At 38.4% G+C, this 25,484-nt stretch overlaps 2 protein-coding genes across 3 annotated transcripts in view; one reads left to right on the forward strand and one right to left on the reverse strand.

Moving 5' to 3' along the window:
• The window catches only part of SH3YL1 (SH3 and SYLF domain containing 1), a 51,824-nt gene extending 44,253 nt beyond the window's left edge, over positions 1-7,571 (reverse strand). The window contains exons 1-2 of the mRNA XM_087776395.1: positions 7,564-7,571; positions 6,930-7,492 (exon numbers count right to left, since the gene is read on the reverse strand). Of these exons, the coding sequence (XP_087632521.1) occupies positions 6,930-7,492; positions 7,564-7,571 (571 nt within the window). The remainder of the gene's footprint in view (positions 1-6,929; positions 7,493-7,563) is intronic.
• Positions 7,329-25,381, forward strand: ACP1 (acid phosphatase 1). Of its 2 annotated transcripts, none has more exons than XM_087774600.1 (7): positions 7,329-7,457; positions 7,621-7,770; positions 16,584-16,657; positions 16,938-17,051; positions 21,579-21,640; positions 23,991-24,096; positions 25,013-25,381. In XM_087774600.1, the coding sequence occupies exons 2-7, from the start codon at positions 7,728-7,730 to the stop codon at positions 25,088-25,090; spliced, it is 477 nt and encodes a 158-aa protein (XP_087630726.1). In that variant the 5' UTR covers positions 7,329-7,457; positions 7,621-7,727; the 3' UTR covers positions 25,091-25,381. The 2 variants fall into 2 exon arrangements, with proteins under 2 accessions (XP_087630726.1, XP_087630724.1); XM_087774598.1 differs by lacking the exon at positions 16,938-17,051 and adding an exon at positions 16,769-16,882 and having other exon boundaries at positions 7,343-7,457.
• Positions 25,382-25,484: the final 103 nt, after the last annotated feature.

A 25,484-nucleotide genomic window follows, 5' to 3' on the forward strand; every position in this document is an offset into this window, starting at 1 on the left:
TTGTTCTCTTTCCCCTCAAGCTTACCTTAGGATTTGAACTGTAAAATTCTTTCCTTAAAACCTGATTTAATACTGAAACTTCATTGAACAGACATTATAGAAATATCTGCTCTTTAATAAAAATAATTGTACTAAATCTTTAGAAACAAGCAGAATTTCCATGTTCATTTTACCCCTTCAGTAACATAAGGAATAATCCTGTAGCACTGTCTTCACTATGAGCTTTTAAGTATGCACACATAATTGTCTGTTTTGTATTCAACCAATGCTCAGGAAAGAGGTAACCAGGAGCAATAAAACAGTAATTTCTATCAGGAGGATATACCGACTGATGGATTTGGAATACCGTGACCAGCCAATGCTCAGCTGGGAGCAAGCTTCATTTGCACTGCTGCTTGTTGTTGAAAGGAAAAGATATTGAGCATATGTGAGTCAGCAACACAAACCCCATGGGGGAATATCACACCAAAACTGATTAACTGCTTAATTTGTAAGCTGATGAGGCAAGTGCGTCAGCCTCTAATTTACATTCTGACTAACTGTAATAATGTGTTGGCTGAACATTTGGTGAAATTATCTGAGCAAGGTGTAATAAAGAATAAATAAAGCCTTTTTACTTAAAAGCTATAACTAATTCTGATATAATCAAAATTCTGCTGAATACGAACAGATAAAATAAAGCATGGTGGCATTATGAGAGTCTGAATATGAAAAGTACAGTTTCAAAGAAGATGGAAGATAAAGTGGAGGCAAAGCTTCACATGCAGATTTCACACATATGTTACACAGGTATGCGTGAGCTTTGAAGTATTTTGGTGGAAGGTGGGTTTGGGTTTTTTTGGTTACGAAAAGAAGAAAAAACAATGGCAAATACCTCCTATGAGCCTCAGACAGTAATTCAGTCTTCACTTTCACTTCACTAAAGTTCAGAAACAGCACAAGAATACATGAAAACACAGCTGATTTGCAAATACCCATGGTTATAGCAGCAACATCAACACTAGTATGAATAGAGAACATTCAAAATTATAAATTAAGAACATTCGTAAACATGAGAACTAGCATAGTCAAGAAAGGTTAAAGACGAACATCTGATGGGAAAGAGAAACCTGAAAAGCAAGACAGTGCAGTGTTGGAGAAGTGCCTAAACAAGACATTTCAATTCAGCATTACAATTAGAGATTAATATAATTTTGGTTTCACAAACATGTAACATTGTGGTACTGTGGTAGCCAGCTCCAGCCCTGGGATTCATCAGGTCCTTGGAATTCCTAGAACAGCGTGTAAGACGTGCATTGTAAGCATTTTACCTAGCCCAAGAAAAAGTGATTCAGAGCAGTGGATGAAAAGCAGCAGAATACGTTAAACATGTTTTGATCAGTCTCCCTCCATTTACTACTTCCAACACTTAAAGCCAAAGGTAGACAGCAAAGCAGCCCAGGTCAACGAAAAGTCAAGAAAAGATCTGTGGAGTCCAAGGAAATAGTGGTAGAAGTTGAAAAGGAACCTGAAGGGAAAGGATGGAATAAAATAATGGCAATAACCACCCCCTTTAGTTGAGATCCAGCCGGCTCCTGCTGTCAGAGCCTGAGCTCCATACTCCTGGTTTTGGAGCCAACACCAGCAAGCAGATACTGTTTCCTCGAGACTCCAAGGAACATAAAAGAGGAAAGCCTCAGAACACGCACTCTGATCATCCTGCTGGAAAGCACCAATGGTACAGGAAAAAGGAGTCTAGGAAAGCAGTAGCAGGGAATGAGAAAGTAGCAATTATTGACAGAGGTTCACGCCAATTGTGTATGTTGTACAATTCTGCCATAGTCAGCTGGAGAACAGCACGGGAGACAGAAGACAACAGAAAATACATCGTTGTAAGGCAATGAAAGCAAAGTTGAAAAGGAGAAAACAGGGTCTCTCTGTACAGTGAAGCCTTTACGTTAATCTCATGCATTTCTACCATGCTCCTCATCACTTGGATTCCTGAAAATTTACTAACTTTCACGCAGTACTGTTCCTTGACAAGCTTGGCGTGAGTAGTCAGTTCTGTCAGAGACAGTAAGAGTTGCGGCAGGGTACAAGTACTTCAGCAGGAACCATGTGGCCTTGCAAAGTCACAGCTGAGCTGCACTAACTTCCAGACTCTAACGTGTGCCTTCACAACCCTGAAGGGTTTTGTACCGTGAATTAACATAACTACTCTTTCCTCCTTCCCCACCCTGGATAACAAGGAGTTTACTGGATGGTATTGCACTAAGAAGCTGGTGCTGGCAGTGGTGGGGGAGGGAGAAGAGAGCAGAAAGGTCTGCAGAACCTGCAGCCTTCAGCATAGAGAAAACAAGGAGTTGGACTTATTTTAAGGTTTACCTAAGACAGATGGAAATATATGAACAATCAGATTTTTCTTCTCAAACACTGCATTGGAAGGAAGTGAAATGGTCCTTAAAAATAAAGCTGAAAATAAAAAATGCCACTCTTAATCATGTTAAAAAGTCTGGTTTTCCTTGTTTCATCTGCAATAACCTTCTAAAGTTAGATGTTGACAACAGCCTGTGCACAGGAAAAACCTCATGAGCATACTAAAGTTACAACTAAATTCAGCCTTCAAGAACTCTAATATGAAAAAGGAATGTCACATAACAGAAGACAGCACCTTCTCTAAAAGGAAAATAGCCCAACAATTATATTTCTCGAAGAGGAGAATCTCACAGACATTTCTATCACTATATAAACTTAAGATATTTACAGCATTTTAAAGATTTTTTTATTGAATTGGGGAGAGGACTATAATAAGAAGTCATTCTTGAATTTATGAAGCTTACATTTCCAAAATTACATATATTTATATATTTAAATCACAGTAATTTGAGAAGGGAAAAAATTACAAATGCCATTTTAAAGATTAGTACTTCTCAAAACTTGTATGGAATCTTGCATTGCACTTGTATGCTTATTCCAAGACAGCTAAGAAGTCAGACAACAATGACGAGAAACCCAGTTATCTACATTTGGATTTTGGTATGCAAATACACAGTATGAAGTCATATCAAAACCTACAGAATCACAAGTCTTTATTCAAAAAAGAACAACTTTGAATACAGAAGCCTTTCTATTAATAGAAATGAAGTAATGGAGATAAAGAGTGGATTTCTTCTTTGTTCTCATCTCTGTAAGCCTGTGATTTTTGTTTTGGGGTTTTTTTTGGCTTTGTTTTTTGTTTTTTTTTTTTTTTAATATATTAGTGTGAGTTATGGAAATCAAAATACCTCTGAAGATAACTCAAAGGAAGCCAGTATTATTGGAAGAATGTAACTGTGGTAACTCTGAACCTGGAGAGGGAAACTGCCCCACTCCCAACCTGCACGCATACTGCTTTTACTATTAGCCCGTGTTCCAAGGCAAATTGCTCTTTGCAGCCTTTATAAGCACCTAGCTTTGGTTTAGGGCTTTCTGCTATGACTTTTTTTAAAGGAGAAAACATCTCCTCCCTGGTCAAGTTCTTAGGCTGTTGTCCTCTAAGCACAGGGATTTTGTAAACTCAAGCTTACAGAGATACAAACTCAGATGTTAACCGATGACCTTTGTGAAAGTAAAGCAAAATTTATTTGAAATGCAGTAATTACATAAAATAACACATTCAAAAATAAGGTTAGCCTCTGTACAGACTATCTCAATAAATTAAATTGTATGAAATGCAATAAAAGTATTTATGCCTGTTAGCTATGTCAGTGTCAATATTGTCATGTATAGTGTCCAAAAGCATACAAGATTTTTGGTCAGCTGCCAGCGTTGACAAGCTGCCTTTTCAGATTTTGCTACCAATTATGTATGTACTTCTAGACCATGGGAGCTCAATATTTTTCATATGGAATATCCCTTTTGTTAATGCAAAAAACCCACCCACAACATGCAGAAAGACCCATGCCCACAGTTTCACTGTGTGCATATTTTTTAGTACTTTTCTCAACAAAGAGGAAAGGACTTAACTAATCCAAACACAAAGTGCATCACTTGGTAACTTAATGAGATATCAGTCCTCAATCCCACTTTGAATTAACTATTTCCTTGAGAAAACTCAAGGAATTTGAAAAAAACCTGTAACACACAGAGCAATCCACATTATCAAAAGCATTTGATGAGTTGGGTTCCCAGCAGTTTTTGTACTGAAGTCGGCTTGGAGGAAATTCTAAACAGACATGCTGAATTTCCTCTCATCTCCTAGAAAATGAACTTTCTGATGACAGTTTGAATATATGAGGGTAAAAAGATACTGACACAGCTGAACAAGGCACTTGAAAGAAAAATGTGTTCCCTTTGTACATGCAAGATGTTTCAACTAGGTGAGGTCTCCTTATTTCCAAGGAACCGTGGCATGTGAAGACAGTTGCGACCTGCCTGAGGCACAGCTGAATCAGAGGATTTGTTCCAAAAAGCACATCAGACATCTGTTCAACTGCACGGGAGGCAGAGCAGTAGAACACCTGTAGCTAAACATCTTCAAAAATCCTTGTCACTTCTAGCAACGACAAGAATGCTAAAATCCCAAATCCACAGTTCTACGACTGAGTTGCAGCCTTTGCACGAGGAGAAAGGATAAATACAAGGGGCATGAGGAAGAAATTACTCGGTTTGTACAAAGATAGTCAGAAAACAGCATTTTCAAGAATATAGAGACAGTGGTACACTCTACAACAAGAACCAAAGGCAGAGTTACCATGGGGATTGTTTGAGATTAACAAGTGAACTCCTCCAAGAATTACAGGCTTTTGCTCAAAACGCGCCACCACACCCATCCATTCTGCCACCCAAGCCCTGGGAAACTGTCTACCTGAAAACCTTTTAGCAAGTCTTTCACATATACTTATTATAATATGTTTGATGTGTAAATAGTTGGTACCAAGGGGGTTGGGTGCTGCCCACTGAGCCAGATAAGTAGCATGACCCAAACTAAGTGAGAGCTAGGAATTCAGTTCTGCCTGTCTCTCCTCATGTTAATACAAGAGTTAGTATGATATGTGAAATTTAGACATAGGGGTACAGGAAAAATCCCAAAGGTAATCCCAACTTTACCTTGCTAACTCTATTTTAATCACGAAGAATATGCTTCAAGACAATCCAAGCAGGTAAACAAGTACATTAATCTTTACACAAGAAAGCTTTAACTAAAACAAAGCTGTGCTTTTAAGAACAAAATCCTGAAAAACATCTTCTTTATCTTCTCACCAGGGACAGAAGCATAGTGAGAACAAAAAAATGTGACAGACTGCAACCCCAACGTGTACTACACAATAGCCCCATATACCACAATAATAAACTGAATGAAAAAATGTTTGGGCACCTTAACAAAATACAGACTCCAGCTATTTCCTACAGAAAATATTTAACACTTCTGTCAGTAAAACTGCCACTATCATTCTGTCCCTCTCATTTCCCCATTTCATACATGTCTCAATACCCTATGTTCATCGGTCAAATCTAAGTCACTAATTCCCATGATGAATAATTTCTACAATTAATCACACAAGAAACATTTCTTCAAACTAAAAGGAATAAAGAACATTTAAAAAAAAAAAACAAACAACACCCCCAAGAAGTGTAAGTGCTTGATATTTATTAATCAAGAGTTTGAAGAGTTCTACCTATGCTCTTTGCTTCTCTTGTTCACAATAGTGTTTCTCTCCTACTAAGTCATACAGCCTATTCTTCATAGCAGCCTTTGCATTACAGGCTCTTTTACAATAATGTAATGGATGTTTAAAACAAACCCAAAATATAGAGAGCTTATCGCATCAGCAATAGTAATTCTTAGTGGTGAGAAACCATGATACGAGACAAAAAACAACAGTGAATTCAGTTACAGTACATTTCAAAGGTATGAAGTTGACATTAACTGAAGAAGGTACAGACCCCGACTCTCTTCCCATACTGAGGGCTGAGAATGCAGAACACTTAAGATTTAACTGTCCTCACTCCCCTCCCAAAGGCATGGAAACATGAAATACTTCGTCTCAAAGTTAGAGCGAGGCATGTGCCTACACATAACACACACATACAAATACTGGGTTTTACATGAACTCCAGAATGGTATTTCATAGCAGTGATTTCTATATACAGCCTCATTTCCCCCGACCCACAAATGCATAGAAGGGTGGTGGTGGTAAGGAATCTATTTCCTATACTGACACCTCAAGGCACTCCACTTGATAGAAAGGAGGAATAAAGGCACTCTACACTGCTCAGGTTATACAACATGGCAGAGTTACGTGTGAGAATTACACAACAGACTCATCTGGCCCTTCTCTCCTTTGCTGAGGCCACATCTGGTAACTGAGCAGTGCCACGGACCCCTTCTGGCTCCACCACCTCGCACTCCCAACACCTGCAAGCGGACCTGTGCGACAGGGCATGGGGACAGGAATGCTGGACAGAGAATGAATGTTTCTGATGACAATTATTTCCACTGCGAAGTAAAATAAATAAATATTAAAAAATGCAGTTGTACCACTGCATTTACGCAAAAAGTGACATATGCAGGCCAACATACATACTTGCATAAAAGGAAATGTGCTATTTGCTCCATTCCACAGAATATGCTATATATAAGCTTTTCAGGTTATAATGGTTAATTAGTCATCACTTTCATTTGAAAGTCCCAGATTTGGCACAAAATTTAGAATCTGGCATTTCTATTTAACCTCCAGAGTGCTGCATTTTGACTGAAAAACAAGACAAACAAGTCTTAAAAGCAGCAGAGGAATCCAGTCCCGGCCACACCCTGCCACCGCGGGCCGGCGGCCAGCGTTACAAAACCCGGCCAGGTACAGGGGGTATCCCAGCAGACGAAGCCAGATCCAAAAAAAAAAACCCCAAAAAATACTCAAGGTCTTCTGGAAAACGAAGACCGTGTGCGCTCAACTTCACCAGCAGCCTACCGAGGCCAACGCCGTGTTCGACGCTTCTTAAGTTTCTACTTGGAGGATGCACCGCATGCCGCAGCGTTGAGCGAGGAGAGAAATTAATGGAAAAACGAAGCGTGGCTGGCGGTGCAAGAGCGCGCTTGCTCAGCCTGCGGCCGGAGCCTGACCCGCGGGGGCGGCCAGCCCAGCGGCCCTTCTGGGGGGCTTCTGCAGGACAGGGGAGGCGGGCGGCTCCCTCCCCCCCTCCACGCCCACCCCGGCGGCTCGGCGGACAGACGGCCGCCGGCGCGGCCGCCCGGGAGGAGGAGGCGGCAGGTAGGAGGGAGCGGGGCGCCGCCTCAGCGATGGAAGCCCCGGCGACGGCCGAGGAGGGCGGGAGCCCCCCGCCGCGGTTCCCGCTCTGAGGCGCCCGCCTGCCCCCCGCGGGGATACTCACTCCTGCCCGGGCCGGGACACCCCCGCTTCGCTGCGCCTCGCTTCTCCTCGCCGCCGCCGCACTGAGCCGCGCTGGGGCGGCCCCGCCGAGCCGCGCACCTGCCGCAGGTGAGGCGGGCGGGGCCGAGGCGGCCGCCAACCGCCTGCGTGCCGCCCCCGCGCACGCGTGCGACCCCGTCCCGTCCCGTCCCGTCCCGTGTCCCGTCCCACCCACCCGTGCATACGCTTGTACTGAGCAGAATTTCACAGTTCGCCATTTTTTTCAAATCAGGCAACAAATGTAGCCGGCTGTAACGGCCGGTGCCGTAAAGCGAGACGCAGGCAGCGCGACAGCCGGGAAGGTCCCCTCCCCGGGTGGCTGGCTGGCCCCGAGCGAAGATGGCGGCGGGAGAGGCGAAGTCGGTGCTGTTCGTCTGCCTGGGTGAGCGGGGCGAAGGGAGAGGCGGGTCTTCTCCCGTCCTCCTCCCGCTGCTCTGCGGGCTGGGGTGCAGGGAGCGCGGTGAGGCGGGGGCCGCTGCGGGGAAGCGGTGCCGGCCGGCGGGGTTGCGGGTAGGCCTGCCCCGGCAGCCGCAGGCGTCCCGCCCGAGGGCGGCTCTGTGGATGTCTGCCTTCTCTGGGAGGGCCGGAGTCGTAGCTGAGAAGGGAGGCTGAAAGCGGTATCCCGTCTCCTTCCCGTTTGTCTTTGTGGTAGGTGGGAGTAGTCAGTGGGAAACATCGCGTGGAATCCGGTATTGGTAAACGCCAAGGTTATGTGTGGGGAAGAGCAGGTCCGAAGTACGGCTAAACCAACGCGAGCTCCGAGTTAACTGCTGCTGCTCAAGAGCAGCACTGAGCGGTGGTTGCGAACAGCTCTCTGAAACGGGCTGCTCGGTGCTGAGCTCCTGGAAGAGCAAGGAGGGAGCGGAGAACCCACCAGTGAGTGTCCTGACGGGCACGTCTGCAGCGGCCCCCCCGGGCCCGCTGGGCCGCGCTGGGCGCCTGGCCTGAGGAGGGGAGAGGACGCGGTGACAGCAATGACTGAGGTTAATGGAACGGCCTCTGTAAGGAGAGGGAAAATATGTTAGGCCTTCAAGTGAGAAAAAGAACTTGGTGGAGGGTGGAGACGACTTTGGTCTATGAAACGATGACCATCATGAAAAGGAGTGAGAAGCATAAGACTATTTTGAAGGGCTACCTAAATGAAGAACTAGGAAACACTTTTTTTTTTTTTTTTAAAAGATATTCTATGCGTTTAAGTTGTGAATCTCATGTCATGAGAAGGCATGGAAAACAAAAGTGTAAATGGGATCAGAAAGGGTTTGGATGCTTTCCTGAAGCTTAAGACAATTGATTACTGATAAGCAAGATGGTCTTCTGCGTCTTCAGAACTAACAAATTGCTAACCTGATTATGATATGCTAACCTGTAATATGGATTACAGAGCCATGCCCCATTTTGTACATGCTTTCTCTGAACATCTGCTTCTGCTCCCTTTTGGAGATAACAAGCTAGATGGCTCTTTGCTCTGATCTAGGAGGGCTTTTAACGTTACCCGCTTCCTAGCCCTTACAGTCTCACCTATGCGCTGAGAGTTGATCCCTGTGAATCCCTGGCATTTTGCCAGTGTTGTTACAAAACTATTGGTTAATTTTTTGTCTGCTTTTCTGTTGTAATAGGAGAAATGCGGATTAATTGAATAGCAAAACAAGAGTTTAGTTTTGTGAAATTTGTTCTGATGTTTACCTTAGAGTAAAACCAGCCCCTAATAATAACAATTTAGGGAAAATATTCTTTAGTAAGGTATTATCAGTTGCTGTATATTTGGGAGCCAGTTGCCTAGACAAACATTTTTGTATAAAACCATCTAATTAATATGCATCCTTCTTTCCAAACATGATGTTCTAAAGGCAGTAGTAATCTTCACGGAACAATTCATACGTATCTATGGGTCTGTAAGCCCACGATGGTGATTTGCACTGTAACAAGTTCCTAACCCAGGTGAATCTGTGAGGAACTGTTATTAGTGGAAGATAATATAATAATTAGGTATGGAGCGAAATTATTAATATTAAGCTTGAGGAAAGAGTGAACAAGTCAGGACGGATGTTAATGGGATTGATTTTTTTTAAACAAATGTTGTAAATACCTTTTATATTTCCTCTTCTGTGTTACTGGGTTATAAAAAAAATAACCATAACAGTATGTGGTGTGTGACATAAAATCTAATTGATATGACAAGCACTTCCTTTTTCCAGTCAAATATATACTCTTTTCAGTTAAGTTTTGAAGGCAACTTGTTTCTTCTTCCTGCTTTAAGTTTGTTTAATTTTTTTGTTAGTCTTGAAGAGTGATACTCATGCCTTAATAGATTTTTTTCGTCCTAAATTTTATTAGAAATAATATCTATGGTTATTGCTGAAAAAAGTACTAAACAGATGTAAAGAATTGCATTTATCTGTAGTATTCCGTGCTGGTTAAGCACATTAATTCTGAAGTTTGCCACTTCAGTGAGAGCTGATCCCTGAAAGCACAAGCCTTCACGAAAAATTACATTTTCTTTTTACATTATTTTGAAAGAAACCTGTTACTGAAATATGTATTGACTGTGTTCTTTGTTTGTAAGAGATAAGCAGATATTCGCTACACAACAAAATACAATCTAGTTAATGTACATAACTGTGTTGTTAATGATAAGGGTTGCTCATCACTGAGAAATAAATGAAGCACCCAGCAACACATGTAATTACAGTATACAAAAAGGCACCGGGAAAGGCTTTTCATTTAAGGCAAAGAAATAATTAAAACTGGAGGTGAACCATAATGCAGTTTTCTCTTTTTACACTTACGTAGCTCATCTAATTAATGGTTGAGCTCCAGAAATAAGCTTAATACGATGCTGTATTACATAAGTCAACCTCTTTCTCTCTGATGACTTGCCCACAAGCTGTATGGGCATCTTAGACGAGGCACTGGTTTACTGATCTCCTCTACCTGTGGAGGAACTGTTGTAAGTCAGGTGAACAGTAAACAAAGTGGTTTTGGCTGGGTTCTCAGAAAATTGATGCTTGTTGTGAACCACTGAGTATGAGTATTGCCATCAGAGATCTAGACTGCATAAAATAATTTCTAAAATGACAAAAAATTTATTGGGCATGAGGAAATTAGGTTACAGTTACAGAGAGATTTGAGTTTCCTAGTTCAGTTGTCACGATCCATTATATGCGTTTACATATAGCCCAATACAAGGTTTTGTGGGACAAAATGCCATTTGTAGCTGCAGAATGGGAAAGCAATAGGTTGGATAAGACATGCAAGAAGTCATGGAAAACAGCTGCTGTAGTGAGGGTTCTTAGCAAGCTGACAAAAAGAAGTAATGCCATTTTTTGGATAAAGAAGAGAATGTTAGATAAATGCAAGGAAAATACCTTTCTTCTGTGCAGCACCGGTAAGATAGCTGCAAGAATACAATGCCTTATTTAATCTGTTTCAGAATGATGCAGAAGTACTAGAGAGTTGAAAGCATGGTTCTCAAAGTGATCTTGGAATTGGAAAATAAGATTAAGATGTATGCTTAAAAAATGTTAGGAGTCTGATTGTTGTGACTAGGTGCTTATGTGTTGAAAACTTTTATTTTTACTGGGGAACCTTTAGGTTGCTGAGAAAAGCATAACGTTCCAGTGCCGATAACTCGGTATAATGAATTTTGCTGCAGGGAAAGATTTTTAAAATGCGAACATTTAGCTAATTAGCCGATGGTTTGACTACCATGAATCCTGGCAAGTCATATTGCTATTGACATCGATTACATCCACTACACCTCGACTGGCTAGGGGCTTTGAAGCCTAGTGCTCCTGTAGACATGCCCGTTTAGATATCTTGAGCCAAAATGAGTTCTGCTTATATATACATACACACACACGCTAATAGTCAACGTCTGAGAGAAATCCCACTGTGTATTGGCGGGGGGATGTATGGAAGTTAGGTGATGTTACTTAGGTAGCTATATATTTAGGTGTTTCAGATGGAGTGTAAGTATTGAATGAAATTCCCTGGCCTTTCTATTCACAGCCAATCTGGACTGAAATTGGAGCCTTGAATGGTTCCTCACAAAGCTAATTGCATGCTAAGTGTGACAAGATAGACTTAACTGGAAAGAACTAGGAGCCATGATGAAGTTCAGACTGGAATTTGAGTACAGAATGGAACAGAGTAGTAAGTTTTAAATGCTTGCTTATGAAGGGCACCTGATGGACAATGCAGATGATACTGGGAAGCAGTCACTCAGATGAACTGACCATGCATGGAAGGATAAGTAGAGTTAAAAGCACATTTTTAAATGTGAGAGGATGAAAGCTAAGAAAACTTCTGTTACAAAAAACAGACAGAAAAACAAAGGAAGAAGAGAAAAGCATCTGTTTACATTTGGGGAAAGTCTCAAAGAGTTAGAGAGCTGAATAAGGAGCAATGAAGATACAAAAACAATTGAGAGAATAGATGATTAGGTCAGCAGTACCTAGAGATGAGCTGTGGACCTGAGCATGAAATGGACTCAAGTTGTCCCTCCTGTCAGTAGAAGCAATGCTTCCATTTTTGTGTGGAAATAGGTCAAAGATTAATGCGGAGATTGGAGTAAGAACTCGAAAAAAAAATTAAGCATTGGCTTGGAGAACTGTCAGTGGAGTCCTTGTCCCTAGAAAATGAGTGAGAAAGCATGACTCTGAAAGTGATCAACAGATAGTTCCAGTGCTCATTCTGTGATTGAAATTTAAGTCCCTTATCCTTGATTCATCATATTTGGAGATGTTTGTAGGATTTATTTCAATGGGCAGACTCTGTCTGGGTACCTTGGGTTTCTATGATTGAAAATGTCACTACAACTTAAAAAGCTTGAAATTTAAAAAATGGAGAAGATGGCGATTCAGAGAACTTTAATACTGTTACCTTCTACATAAAAAGAGCATGATCAGATCAGTCAGAAATACAACAAAGGAGAAAGGAACACCAGAGGAGGATAGGTAGCAAAGATAAGGTGTAGATAACATTTAAGGAAAATATGGTTCAAGTCCAAGGAGGAAGGTAATCTCTCTATGAATCTTTTTGTGAGAATTCCTCCTTCATTCCCCAATTATGGCCCTCAGTCTATAACTTAGGAAATACTGCGCATCTGTGAGGAACCTCAAAAAAGCCTGGAAAGACAGATGGGAGATGTAAAACTGGATGTGAAATCGATGGAAATTATAGTGGGAAAGGGATGATGACTGGAAAACAAGGATTGAAGTTTGCATATGTCAGTGAGATGAGACAGGGCTTTACATTAATGATGAAATGAATGATAACAGTCACAAGGAGTAGCATGGGTAAACACAGTTGGTTAGGATGAAAATAATATTGTTGAGTATGCGGAGGAAAGAGCTTCTATTAAGTCAGTTCTGGGATTCTGTCCATAGTCCCCAAGAATAGATTTGAATGGTGATTGCAGTTCCGTAATAGTGTCAATACCTCCAGGAATATCTGGAACGTGTCATCACGGAAGACATTAATTTTTAAGTCACAAACTAGGTTACATGTTTGTTTGAAAAAGAATAGAACTGCAGTTTTTAGTTAGTGCTAGAAGTGGTAGTTAATAGATTCCATCAGCAAGTGATCAGGGTGCCATTCTTAATGATATTTGATATGATATCATTAAAGATGATATTTATGGCATTTATTTTAAGTAGTGAGCAGGTTATAGAAGAGTGAAAATTTGGAGCAAGTCATTCAATCCAGATAAAGCAGAAGGCTAAACAAATAGGAAAAACCATGAAGGATTTATTTCAAAAGTACCATTTTGAAATTCTGGCAGCTAGTTAATGAATTATTAGGACCAATAATATTAATCATTGCTTATTACTGAAATTTGGAGTGTAGCAATGGAACTTACTGGTCATGCACAGTTGCATGGGATCATTCATACAGAGGAAAAATACTGTACAAGAAAAAGTGGATGGCCTCAGCAGCTGGCGTAATGGAAACAATTTAATATTTTAGAAAGAAGACTTAAAGGTCACCTGTTTGAAGCAACAGAGAAGGAGAGGGAATGAACAAATTAGAAGTAGGGGATTATGATCGCAAATTCGATACTCATGAAGGAGTCAAATGTGATTGTAGGTTATTTTCAAAAGCGCTAAGTAAATATTTCAGACTTTTTTTTTCTTTTATAAAACAAATTGCTAAAAACTTCTTCTGTGTAGTCTGTGGTTTTATTTGTCAGTATTAAAGAAAAATAAATTCAAATTAGAACAAGTGCAGAGTAGGCTTAACTGGAGTGATTAAATAAGGGTCAGGTATTTTCATGAGGAGATGAAGAGCTTGGTTTGTTTAGTTTAGCACAGCTATGCTTGACAAGGGTCCTGTATCTGTTGAAGGAAGGAAAGGTTTTTAAGGTAGTGATGTTAACCAAGGTAAGATGAACATAGACTTCCAAGAACAAATATTAAGTAGGAATTGGAAGGTTTCTGGCTACCACAGGAAATGAGTATCTGGAATATTCTTTTAAGATAGGTGATGCTTCTTAACAGAGAGCTTTATGTGTTTGTAAGAGAAATGTTGCTGTATATGCCTGCAATATCAAAGGATTGGGCTTATTGATTATGAAGGTTCTTTTCTGTCTTATATTGTATGTTACCATGTTCCCTCTGTTTCCTATTAAAATGATATTGTTTAATGCTTAACTCGCTTACACAATTAAAGAAGTGAGATTTATTTTTTAATTTATTACCATATTCTTTAACAATTTTATAATAAGTACTAACCTGTTTTCTCACTTACTTTATAAATAAAACCAACTTTTTCCTGCTTTATTTTTCTTCCAAGACTCATTTAGTTTCTCTGCTTGGAATAAACTAGTTCAAACAAAGGAAGTACTATGCTTTCTCCTGGAAGAAGACATACTGCCATCAAAATTCACTTAATGTTTCAGCAAGATCAGTTTCTGAATGATTAGCCAGTTCCTTTTGCCCCTTTAGTGATTTGATGTACCCTAAATCTTTGACAACAAATTTGTATTACTTTAGTGGTTCACTTCCCACTTTGGTTTTTTTTTTTTATAGTTGACATGATTGACAGCAAGTTATTAAATGCCCAGATCATAGCAGTTTCTTTCTGTTTAGCAGTGAAGTATTTAGCTTGGTATTTTGTTTGAAATATAGGCATGAAAATGAGGCTAAGTGCCTGATCTGAAAATCTCTTTTTGCTGCCAGCAGTTCAGGTTTGTTCATGAGCGTTTCATTTTTTTACTGTTTGAGATTTGGAAAGAATTTAACCAGTAATAGAAGAGTGATTTATTTAAAGGTATAGAAATGAGCGTTGCCATTTGTGATATTTTGTACTTATCTGCTCAAAAGTCAGAGATGAGCAAAGTCATACATTGTCTTTGATGGAAAGTGAAGAATTGTTTGAATGACTTATTGTGCATCTGGGTGACATATCAAATATTATGAATATTGATCTAGTTACTGAGAATTTCTGAAGGATGAAAAGGTACAAAGAGAGAAAGTAACGGTTGAATGGACTTTTTGTTGTTGTTGAGACTTCTTTTTTTTCCAAAGAATATGTATTTTTGCATGCATCTTTGAGAAGTCTACTTTAGATGGTTAAGTTAATTACAGCTTCAGCAGTGGAGCAAAAATGCTGTAGATCCATTATTTCTTGTTTTTAACAGGGCACTATTTCATTGTTGAAATAGGTTCTTAACCCAAATAAGGTCAAATCAAGTGGCTAGTGCAATCAGAGGCCATTGGAAGGGAAAACTGATAACGTATTTATATAATTAAGTACTTTAACTGTTTGTTGGCTGATTGACAGCACTTCAGCTTTGCCACCAGTTACGTTTTCTTCCTAATCCTCCATACTTTGGATGAAAAAACATTTGGAAAATTTCTTTTCCTGAGGTGTTTTTTAGAGCTTGTGTAATTGATTTCTTTTGGGGGGTTTTGCAATTGGTATCTGGAAGCTGCTCTTGACAAGGGGTCCGTTTAACCTGCAGTGACTTCACTTCAGTGGTCAGGAGCATTTCTGCTACAGGTTGTTTAGCCATTTCACTGCATTGGTTCCACAGTGGTGGTAGCTGTGTTTTGGAATTGTCCAAAAGTTTTTGTTAACAGGTAGGTAGTAATGTAAATACTTCAGGCAAGCATTCATGATTCTCCAGTAAAGAATTAGTTGAAATTTGCCTGTGTGTAGGAAGATTTGAAGATAAAGATGATTTGCTGCCATTTAAATTCTGTAATTTTGGCTGGTCTTCTGTGATTATGGATTCTTTGTGGAGGAGGTGAAAAGAGCAATGTGCTTAAATGATACTCCTCCTGTTTATTTTAATAAGTTACATATTGTCATATAATATGTATTGCAAAGACTGGTGGGAAGGGACCCTCAAAGATCATCTAGTCAAACCCCCCTGCCATGGGCAGGGACATCTTTCACTGGATCAGGTTGCTCAAAGCCCCATCCAGCCTGACCTTGAACACTTCCAATGATAGGGCATCCCTAACTTCTCTGGGCAACCTGTTCCAGTGTCTCACCACCCTCATTGTAAAAAAAAAAAAAAAAGTATCTTCCTTATGTGCAATCTAAATCTACTCTCTTTCAGTTTAAACCCATTGCCCCTTGTCCTGTCAGTACGGCCCCCTTTATATATTGAAAGGCCGCAATAAGGTCTCCCCAGTCTTTCTCTTTTCCAGGTTGCACAACCCCAGTTCTCGCTCAGAGGTGTTCCAGCCCTCTGACCATTTTTGTGGCCCTCCTCCAGACCCGCTCCAACAGCTCCATGTCTTTCTTGTACTGGGGGCCCCAGAGCTGGATGCAGTACTCCAGGTGGGGTCTCACCAGAGTAGAGGGGCAAAATCACCTCCCTCGACCTGCTGGCCACACTTCTTTTGATGCAGCCCAGGATACGGTTGGTTTTCTGGGCTGCAAGAGCATATTTTTGGCTCATATCCAATTTTGCACCCACCGGTATTCCCAAGCCCTTCTCCTCAGGGCTGCTCTCAGTCCCTTCATCCCCCAGCCTGTATTGATACTGGGGATTGCCCCAACCCAGATGCAGGACTCTGGGTTTCTACCCTTGCAGAATCTCTTGGGTTATAATAGCATAAGCAAACCACATTCTACCTAAGTAAATAAAAATCTTTAATCTGATCTGTGCTGACAAATCCACACAGTTATTGATTTTTTGTTTTTAATCATCTGAAATTTCACTTTAATCTCCTGTTTCTATAGGAAACATTTGTCGCTCTCCAATAGCTGAAGCAGTTTTTAGAAAACTTGTAACTGAAGAAAAAGTTGAAAATAAGGTAAGCTGTTTATTTCTGTTCCTGCCTAAGAAATAACTGTCTTGTAGCCAGTTAGTAGAAGTACAAGCAGTGAGAAAGCAAACATAAAAATATAAATTTGTTTTTCTGTAGTGGAGGATAGACAGTGCAGCGACATCTACCTATGAAATAGGAAGCCCTCCTGACTATCGAGGACAGAATTGCATGAAGAAGCATGGCATTACCATGAATCATATTGCCAGGCAGGTACTGTACTTTAGTTTTCTTTAAATATGCGTATGTATTTGTTTTGTTGTTACAGTGGATGACAGACAGTGCTGCGGTTTCAGACTGGAACGTGGGGCGCTCCCCAGATGCAAGGGCTTTAAGCTGTCTAAGAAATCATGGCATTGAGACAGCACATAAAGCACGGCAGGTAGAAAAGAGTATATTTTCGTTCTTCTTCATACCCATGCTTTGTTTAGCCGTAACCATTACAATCACAGAAGTCATTTGACGAATGCATGGATAAGCATCAAGTAATAAATACTATGTGCAGTTTTTCAAAGAACTCCAAAGTGGCGTAACTCTTCTAGTTGAGGTTAGTGAGTTTCTTGTTATTAAGCTTCATTGGAAGTATAATTAGGAAGCATTGGAGCAATTTCTGCATTACAGAAAAATCCTGCCTTCAAATGTTTAGTATTTTGGGCATTTTTCTGAAACTTTTTTTTTAATACTTTCAAAAAATGCACTTACTCTAGTAATCTGTGATGCTTCTTTCAGCAAGGAATTGTATTTTTATTTAGCAGCTCCAAAAAGAAGTAGAATACCTGTTCACCCATCACAAAAAGCTTCTGCTCTTGCATGAAGATCTTTTAAGAAAATTTAGAATGCTAAACCCCAAGATTAATAGCACAGTTGGTGGTAACTTCAGAGGAAAACATACTCTTGAAGCATTCTTAAGTCAAAGACAGGTTTGTCATGTAGTGAAATCCTCTAAGTTTTACCAAAACTCATCTCAGTTTTCATTAACAAAAGAATGTGTATTTCTATGCTGCATTCCAGAGAGATTGGAAATTGTGTCCGCATCTATTTAAATCATTCAGACACTCAAATAAATGCACATAACTTACTTCAGTTAACTATTCTCTGGATATAAGATATTCCTTTAGGGCTCGACCTTTACTTAGCTTGAGTTTATGCCACTAGTTCTTGTACTGTCAAAAAGATCAAGTAGTCTTGTTGTTATCTTCCATTTCTGTTCCCTTCAGAATTTTACTAGACCTTACTGAGGTCATACTTACTTTCTTCACTTTCAAAGGCTGCATGTTTAGTTTTTTAACTTTTTAAAATAAATTCCCTCAATTAGTCAGTTGCCCTCTGCTGACCTTTCCTGATGCTAATCTCATATAATAAGACAAACAGGATTGAGCACAACATCATTGAAGATTTTAAATGTTTTACTATTAGAATAATTGCTAGAAAAAATCCATTGTGATCTTTTCCTGTTACATGTTCTGGATTTACTATTTACCAGTGCTTACAAACAGCATTATTTATCATTATACAAGCTAAACGGTACTCAAACTAATCAGTCAGTGTTTCTGTCACAGGAGTGTAACATGTTTGTATTCTTAAAAGATAAGCCTTGGAAACTCGAGAACTGCTCTTGAGTATTACTGGAGTGGTTTATGAGCAGTTAAACTAAAGCAAAGCGTCCAAAACCAGTTGATCCTCTGCCTTGAAACAAACCTATATATCCTCCTTTGGCAGAGAGGGAATGAAAACACTTTAAATGAAGACATTTGCTTTTACTTTCTGGCAAATGAAGAGATTTTTAAAGCAAAAGAGCCTAAAATGTTACATATACAGGGAGAGGAAATTAGCAAGAATGAGACAATAAAATGAAAGACTAACAGGATGAAAATTTGTCTAAAACATCCCAGTACAAGCAGTTTCTTTTATAAAGAAAATTTTCAAATCCCTGAACTGTTCATTTTGTACTGATGTGAACTACGTAGCTCCAATATCTTTTTTTTTTCCAAACTTCTGAAATGGCCTCTGCTGTTTCTCTAAACTGTGTGGACCTGATATAATCTCGTAGTACATCTGGAAAGAGAGGGACTTAACAGTGTAGAATAGGACTTTTCAGAATGGTCAGGTTAGTAGAAGTGGAAGTGTATTTGTTTCACTGTTAGAGACAAACTCAAGGAACGCATTTTGTGTATGACTTGTTTCAGAACAGATTAACAAAGATTTAATACAGAAGCTGCAGAAATAGGAGGGATTTGTCTCCTGTTGCCTTCGAAATACTGTCATAAGATGACTACCTCATGCAATTATCCTCTTCACTCCTGTGGAAAACTGTTACCCACCCAGTGAAAGGCACTTTCTTTCATGTAATTTTGTGCATAATTATGATGATCTGGGATTGTATCTTTTTTTTATTCAAAACTGACATAAATGCTACAAGAATGATTTATGTAAGACAGAATGTTAAATTGGTTCCATCCTACCATCATATACAGTGATTAAGCGAATTTTAAGTGAAAAATGAAGTATAAAAATAAATGTATTTATTTGTATATAAAATAAAGTTTGTTAACGTTTTAGTAGGTTGCTATATGTTTATGCACCCACTGAAATTCTCTAAGCTCTTAGTCTTCATGCATAAAACAGATAGGTATTAATCAATTTCACTTTTATTCATGCTGAGGCCAAAATTGATTTCTGTATGACTCATACCGTGCATTTGCCTTAAATATGAAATTGAGATTAGAGGAAGGTTGTATTAGACACTGTTTCACAACTGGATAAATTTGAGGACTACTGCATCTCTTTGGTTTTTAGACAGAGAAAAGGAGATTTCCTTTCTGTAAACAAAGGGAAATGTTTAACAAATTGGAATGATGATGTGTTTCTTCACTGATGGTCTTTAATAATAGTTATATGCATTTTTTTAATGTAAACTTTTTGTTGTCTGTGTAGTTCCATCCAACATGGACTATTTGAGCTCTCCACTACTCTTCTCAAAATATACATAAATTTTTATCCTCAATTTCTTCCCCCAAAATACTGTTTCTCATAGTTTTGAGGAATATCTTCAGTTCACTGGAGTTTGCTCAATTAAGGTTTTTCTATCTGATATTACTGTAGGGCTTAAGAGCACAAGCCAACCAGTAATCTTGTTTTTAGGTCTGCATTTGCGTCTGTGTTAGTGCTGGTTCATAGGATAATTGTCAAGTTGTCAAGTATACCAAGAGTGTAGGAAGTGTGGCATGTGTGTTTTTCCTTTTCACTGTTTTTTATTTTCTTCTTGCATATGTCTGTACTACAAAGAAATCTATGCCCGCGTATTTTCACAGGGGGCCAGTGTTTAGCTGTGCAGAGCAACCAGAAGCAGCTTGTAGAGGTACTGCTTAGAGTTGCCAGGAAAACAGAACTATTTCCACTGCAAAAATATTTTCATAGGTCAAAGGCACTACATGAATACAGCAAATATTTTTACAGTGAAAATAAACAAGTCTGCATTGGTTTTCACCGTTAACCCTTTCTTTTCGAATGCCCCCCCCCCCCCCCCCCCCACCTCACCCCTCCAGTTCTCCTTGTGTGGAATGTTTCATTTATGGCTTTAGTCTGGTGATAATTTCTATAGATCTTTTCTTACTGCCTGTTAGAGCTTAATCAGTATCTATTTGCTGTTTACACACAAAAAAAAGGTTGTTTTTTCCATCTAAAACTTTTTTTGAATATGTAAATAATTTTTACAAGTTAAAACTCTGACTTCTAGGATAATGTGTTTTGCCTTTTTGTCTGTTTAACTTGCTTACTCACTTCTCTAGCCCATCCTTCCCAGAGATGCCTGCCAGAAAAACCTGAACTGAACAAACTTTCCAAGTTTCTTGGTTATGATACTACACATAGGACTAAGCATGAAATGCAGGCTTAGTGTGAACTCACTAGAGATTTTATTCCATTTATTCATCCTCATTATGGACACTTGGTTCAGATATCTTATACTAGCATACTGTGCATTGTGGGGTCTGGGAAGATTTTACCCTAAGCTAAGGCTTAAATGTAAACTAATATATAACTATACTGGTAAAAATCTACAGCCATCCTTATTCCAATACAGATAACATTAATACTTAAGTTAGTGGTTTATCTGCAATGCTTGCCTACCTGACTCTGAACTTGGATCTCTGAATTTAGTTAGTATTCTTGTTTAGGAGTCAGTAAGCGACAGGAAAGAAAAAGAACAGATGGTATGATGGTAGGAAGATGTACAATAGATCCCAGAATTTTTCACATCATATCATAAAGTTTTTGAACTTATATGGCCTAAATTACTGTGAGTGCATTTGTTTTTAAGAGATTGTAACTCATAACATCATACTTGAACTTTGAATTTCACTTGGTATCTTTTTCTGTGTAGTGACAAATTTGTAGATTGAAAGTATTGCAAGTGATTCCTGGTTACCTATATTTTTGTTTTCCTGTTGGGAAAGTAATTTGTCTACATTTCTATTGCATGGTTTCTACAACTGGAAACCTGCTTTAGTTTTAGTAATTGGAAAGCATTAGAAATGTCACTTGTAATGATGTTTCTAAGTTGATGCATGAGAAAAAGAAGTATTGGTAACAAAAAAAAAAGTATTGGTAAAAATTGGAATTGGAAATTCCAATTGGAACATTTCCAGTTGGAAAACTGGAACAAAAAAAGTATTGGTTAAATAGCTAACTTGGGTTTTTTTGTGGAAAACTTACAGAAATGGATAAATAATCATGGCAGAGTATATTTTAAATGCCTTAAATTATTGTAAAAGCTGATGAAGGTACACAGTTTTTTTTTTTCCACCTGTATCTCTTAATAAATCAGAACTACAGAATTTGAAAATACTTTTTTCCCCTTTTTATAAATTAAACACAGTTTGTAGGCTAAAGCACATATTTTTAATTCTAGGTTACTAAAGATGATTTCCAGACCTTTGATTATATACTATGTATGGATGAGAGCAATCTAAGGTAATGTATGAAGAAACAGAACAAATTCATATGGATTGCTTGTAGTGGTATCCCGTAAGTCATTTTGAAGACAGATGTCATGTTTTACTGCTTAGCGTGTCTTTGTTTTTTTGGTTTTGGGGTTTTTTTGTATGTGTGTGTGAATGATATCTTAATAGAGGGATTCTTTACTTCTAATATGTTTAATGAGCTAGAATTCAATGGTTTATTTGTGTGATAGATGCCACTCAAGGATTAAGGACATGGAAATTTAGTATACTTTGTGCTATAGATGTGCAGCTGATGCCTGTATAGTTAAGAATGAGGACATACTGTCTTTTGATCAAAGTGATCTGTTTTTCTAATTGTATGGGATCTCAAAGACACTGTGCAAACTTGGAAGGGGTTAAATATGGTGTGTTCTTTTCTTTTTTCTTTTTTAATAGAAATAGAATGAGCTCTGAAATAAGTAGTGTTGTTAGCTGGGGGAAATCTTGTTTGTTACTGTTAGCCATGTTCTAATTAAGTGTGTCTTTGACACAATTTATGCTTAAGAAAGATCTGGTGAAGTAGCTGTCTAGTGTGAAAATTTGGATATCATTAGCAAAATTTCTGTTTAATTGATACGTACTGATGATTGGGGTTAAGGGGCTGAGCTTTAATAAACTACAAGTGTCAAAGTGCTTGTAAGGACTTTTACTTGTAAAGTTAGTTTAAAAAAAAAACAAAAACCAAACAAAACGCAAAACACCACAACCAACAACAAAGCAAAAACCAAATAAAACCCTATTAGTAGCACATAAAGACTTTTAGAAGCAGCACCACTTAACTGAAAGAAGTATCACTTTGTTGAATTTTCTAGAATGTTTTGAATGACCTCTCCTACAAAGCCTGCATCAATGAAGGGTATATAACATTTGGCTTGATTGCAGCATGTCAGGCAAAGATGTGACTAGGCTTGCTTCTATTTTCACTTGAATTCTTAAATGAAAACTTAACTTCTGTATTAACAATTTATATGATATGAGCTATAGAACAGAAGAAACATCACAACTGTAATAGGGATATTGCTACTGCTACACTTAAGTTTCACCTTAAACTTGCACCCTTTTCAACCATTTTCCCTGGGAATGCCTATCCATAGCACTAGGAGGGCAGGCTGATGCCAGGTGTTGATGGAGTGCCTGTCGTACCAGACAAGGAAGATTTGGGACTTCCCTTTTCCTTAGTACCAGAGCCACCTGTCCCTCTCCTGTTCATTAAGTGGTACGCCAAAAGCCTTGAAGGAAATGGTTAGACGTTTTTTTAATAATAAAAAGCTAGAGAATTTATTGAAAATCTGTAAATTCAAGCAATAACTTCTTAGTTGATAGAGAAGTCCTGATTTTTCTTCAAGGAAAAACAGTATTGTGGTCTCACTGCTATTTTGTCATTCTAAACTATCTGAAATTAATTTCTTAATCAGAATTAATTAATAATTAGAAATCAATTTCTTAAAACTGATTATGCTTATGACTAAGTATAGGGTTTTTTTGCTTTTTTTTTAATGCTGGGTAAGTAAAATGATGATTTGGTATGGAGATGTGTAATATTAAAATAACTTAATATGTTCTGGCTGTTCAACGTTGTGATAATCATAGCACTGAGCTGCTTTTAATCTGAAGGTGATGAGAGGTACGTTTTAACTGCATTTGGGATAATGGACGACCATTTATAAGTAGATGGGGAAAATACCATCTCAAAACCAGTATGTTTTATCAATGGGAGGCAACGTAGAAGAAAGAGGATGTGACAACTGATGAAATGTTACAGTATGTCAAAGGGAAGACAGGTCTCTCTCACCAATTTACCATTTTCTGTTAACTGAATGTAGTAGGACTTCACATGAGTTAGAGGCACTATTGAGAGAACTTGCAGGACACCAATTTAAAACACTGGTTTTGAACAGATAGGAGAAGCTTACTCATGCTTCTGGAAAAATATCTAGACAATTTTAATCATTTTTGTTCAATACAAGCTAAAGGTGGACATTGAAAGCACTAATGATTGATTGAGGAAGAAGTTGATGAACTTACTGTTACAAAGTTCTGTTAAGCCTTAGGCCGAGTGCCTGACTGCTTGTTTATGTTCTGAATTAAGTTTATGTATATGTCCTCCATAGTCAATTAAAAAAAAAACAAAACAACAACAAAACCCACACAACAAGAAACGAACAAAAAGAAGCAGCAGCATAGAGAGTCCACAGAACTGACTGAGCCCAGACGCATATTGTTTTCTTGTGTTTTCTAGAAACGGTCATGAGCATCTCATGCTGATGCCAAAAAAGTTCTGAAGAAAAATTCATGGGAAAATTTTATTTTCTCTTTTACAGAGATCTGAAAAGGAAAAGCAACCAAGTTAAAGACTGCAAGGCCAAAATTGAACTACTTGGAAGTTATGATCCACAAAAACAACTTATCATTGAAGATCCGTACTATGTATGTGTAAGAAATTCTTTGGGTGGCTTGATTAAAAGTTGTGTATGTATAGTATATAATCTTTCCAGATCCCACAGTTGACGTGTGACATATAATTTGATGTTATATAAAGCCAAGTGTAAACATATATTTTAAAATAACAAAATAATATAAATTATTGGGATAGGAAAGGACAACATGTCTTTATGCTTATAACAATTATTTAAATTTAAATAATGCAGTGCACCTATATTTTCAATATTGGGTGAAGCCTTGGTTGGTCAGCCTCCTTGCAAAGAGGATGTAATCAGGAAAGATAGAGACAAAGACATGGACAGAGATGGTCAAAGAGGTTGAATAGTATCAGCCAAGAGCAACCAGTTAGATTAAAATTCTTCAGTTTAGGAAAGAGAAGTGGATGAAGATGCAGTACAGTTATGTAAAATCTTGATATCATGGGAAGGTGAATAAGGAATTGCTATTCATTACCCAAGAAGTAGAGAGTATCAAATGGCCTTAGTGGGAAGAGTTCAAAACAAAAAGAGGTGCGTTTTGTTTTGGGTTGGTTTTTTTTTTTTTTTCATATAGTGCTTCATTAAACTGTGAAACTCGACATGACAGGTTACTGTGAATGTAAAGAAAAAAAGAAAAGGCTTATAAAGGCTCAGAAAGTGAATGGAAGAAATATGTGAAGGAAAGATCATCCAGGATTGTTGAGTACAAAGTCACAGTGTTTGGCTGTGGAAATTTCTGAGCTGCAGGTAGTTCAAATTAGGGAGAAATACACAAAACACTATCACCAAGTATTTGTACTGATCTTACTCTTCCCTAATGTCAGTTATTTGCCATTACTGACAGGAGGAAACTAGTTTGAAAAAAATTTCTGTTTGAGCCAGTATTGCTATTCTTACGTGCTTTTTCCTCTGTTCTTTCCTAGGGGAATGAAAAGGACTTTGAAACTGTTTACGAGCAGTGTGTTAGATGCTGTAAAGCATTTTTGGACAAGTCTCATTAATGCTTCATCATTTTGTTTTTAAAAGAAAATAATTAGCTTCTCCTGAAATACGTACGGGTTACTTGATTGATGTATTTAAATTGTAAAATTATGCCTCAGTATGTTCAAAAGTTTCAGTTTAATTTTATATTTTAACTTTTCTGTCATCTAATTAAAAAATATAGAAAAGTTTTAATTGGATTAGATGATCAACCATTTTGTCACACATCAATGTAATAATAAAGTATATTGTTCAGAATAAATTTATCTGTAAACCCTTTCAGTGCTTTCTCACAAGCACTGCCAAAGTAACGTCTTGCTTGTTTATGTGCTATACTAACTAAACTGAGGTCTTCTCATTGTGCCCTTAGTGAGTTAATTTAAATCAGCTTTCAATGGGAGTGTGCGAGATAAT

This window comes from Nipponia nippon, unplaced genomic scaffold (assembly GCF_047370975.1).
Source record: "Nipponia nippon isolate SJK-2023a ecotype South Korea unplaced genomic scaffold, ASM4737097v1 scaffold_4, whole genome shotgun sequence".
Lineage (NCBI taxonomy): Eukaryota > Metazoa > Chordata > Aves > Pelecaniformes > Threskiornithidae > Nipponia > Nipponia nippon.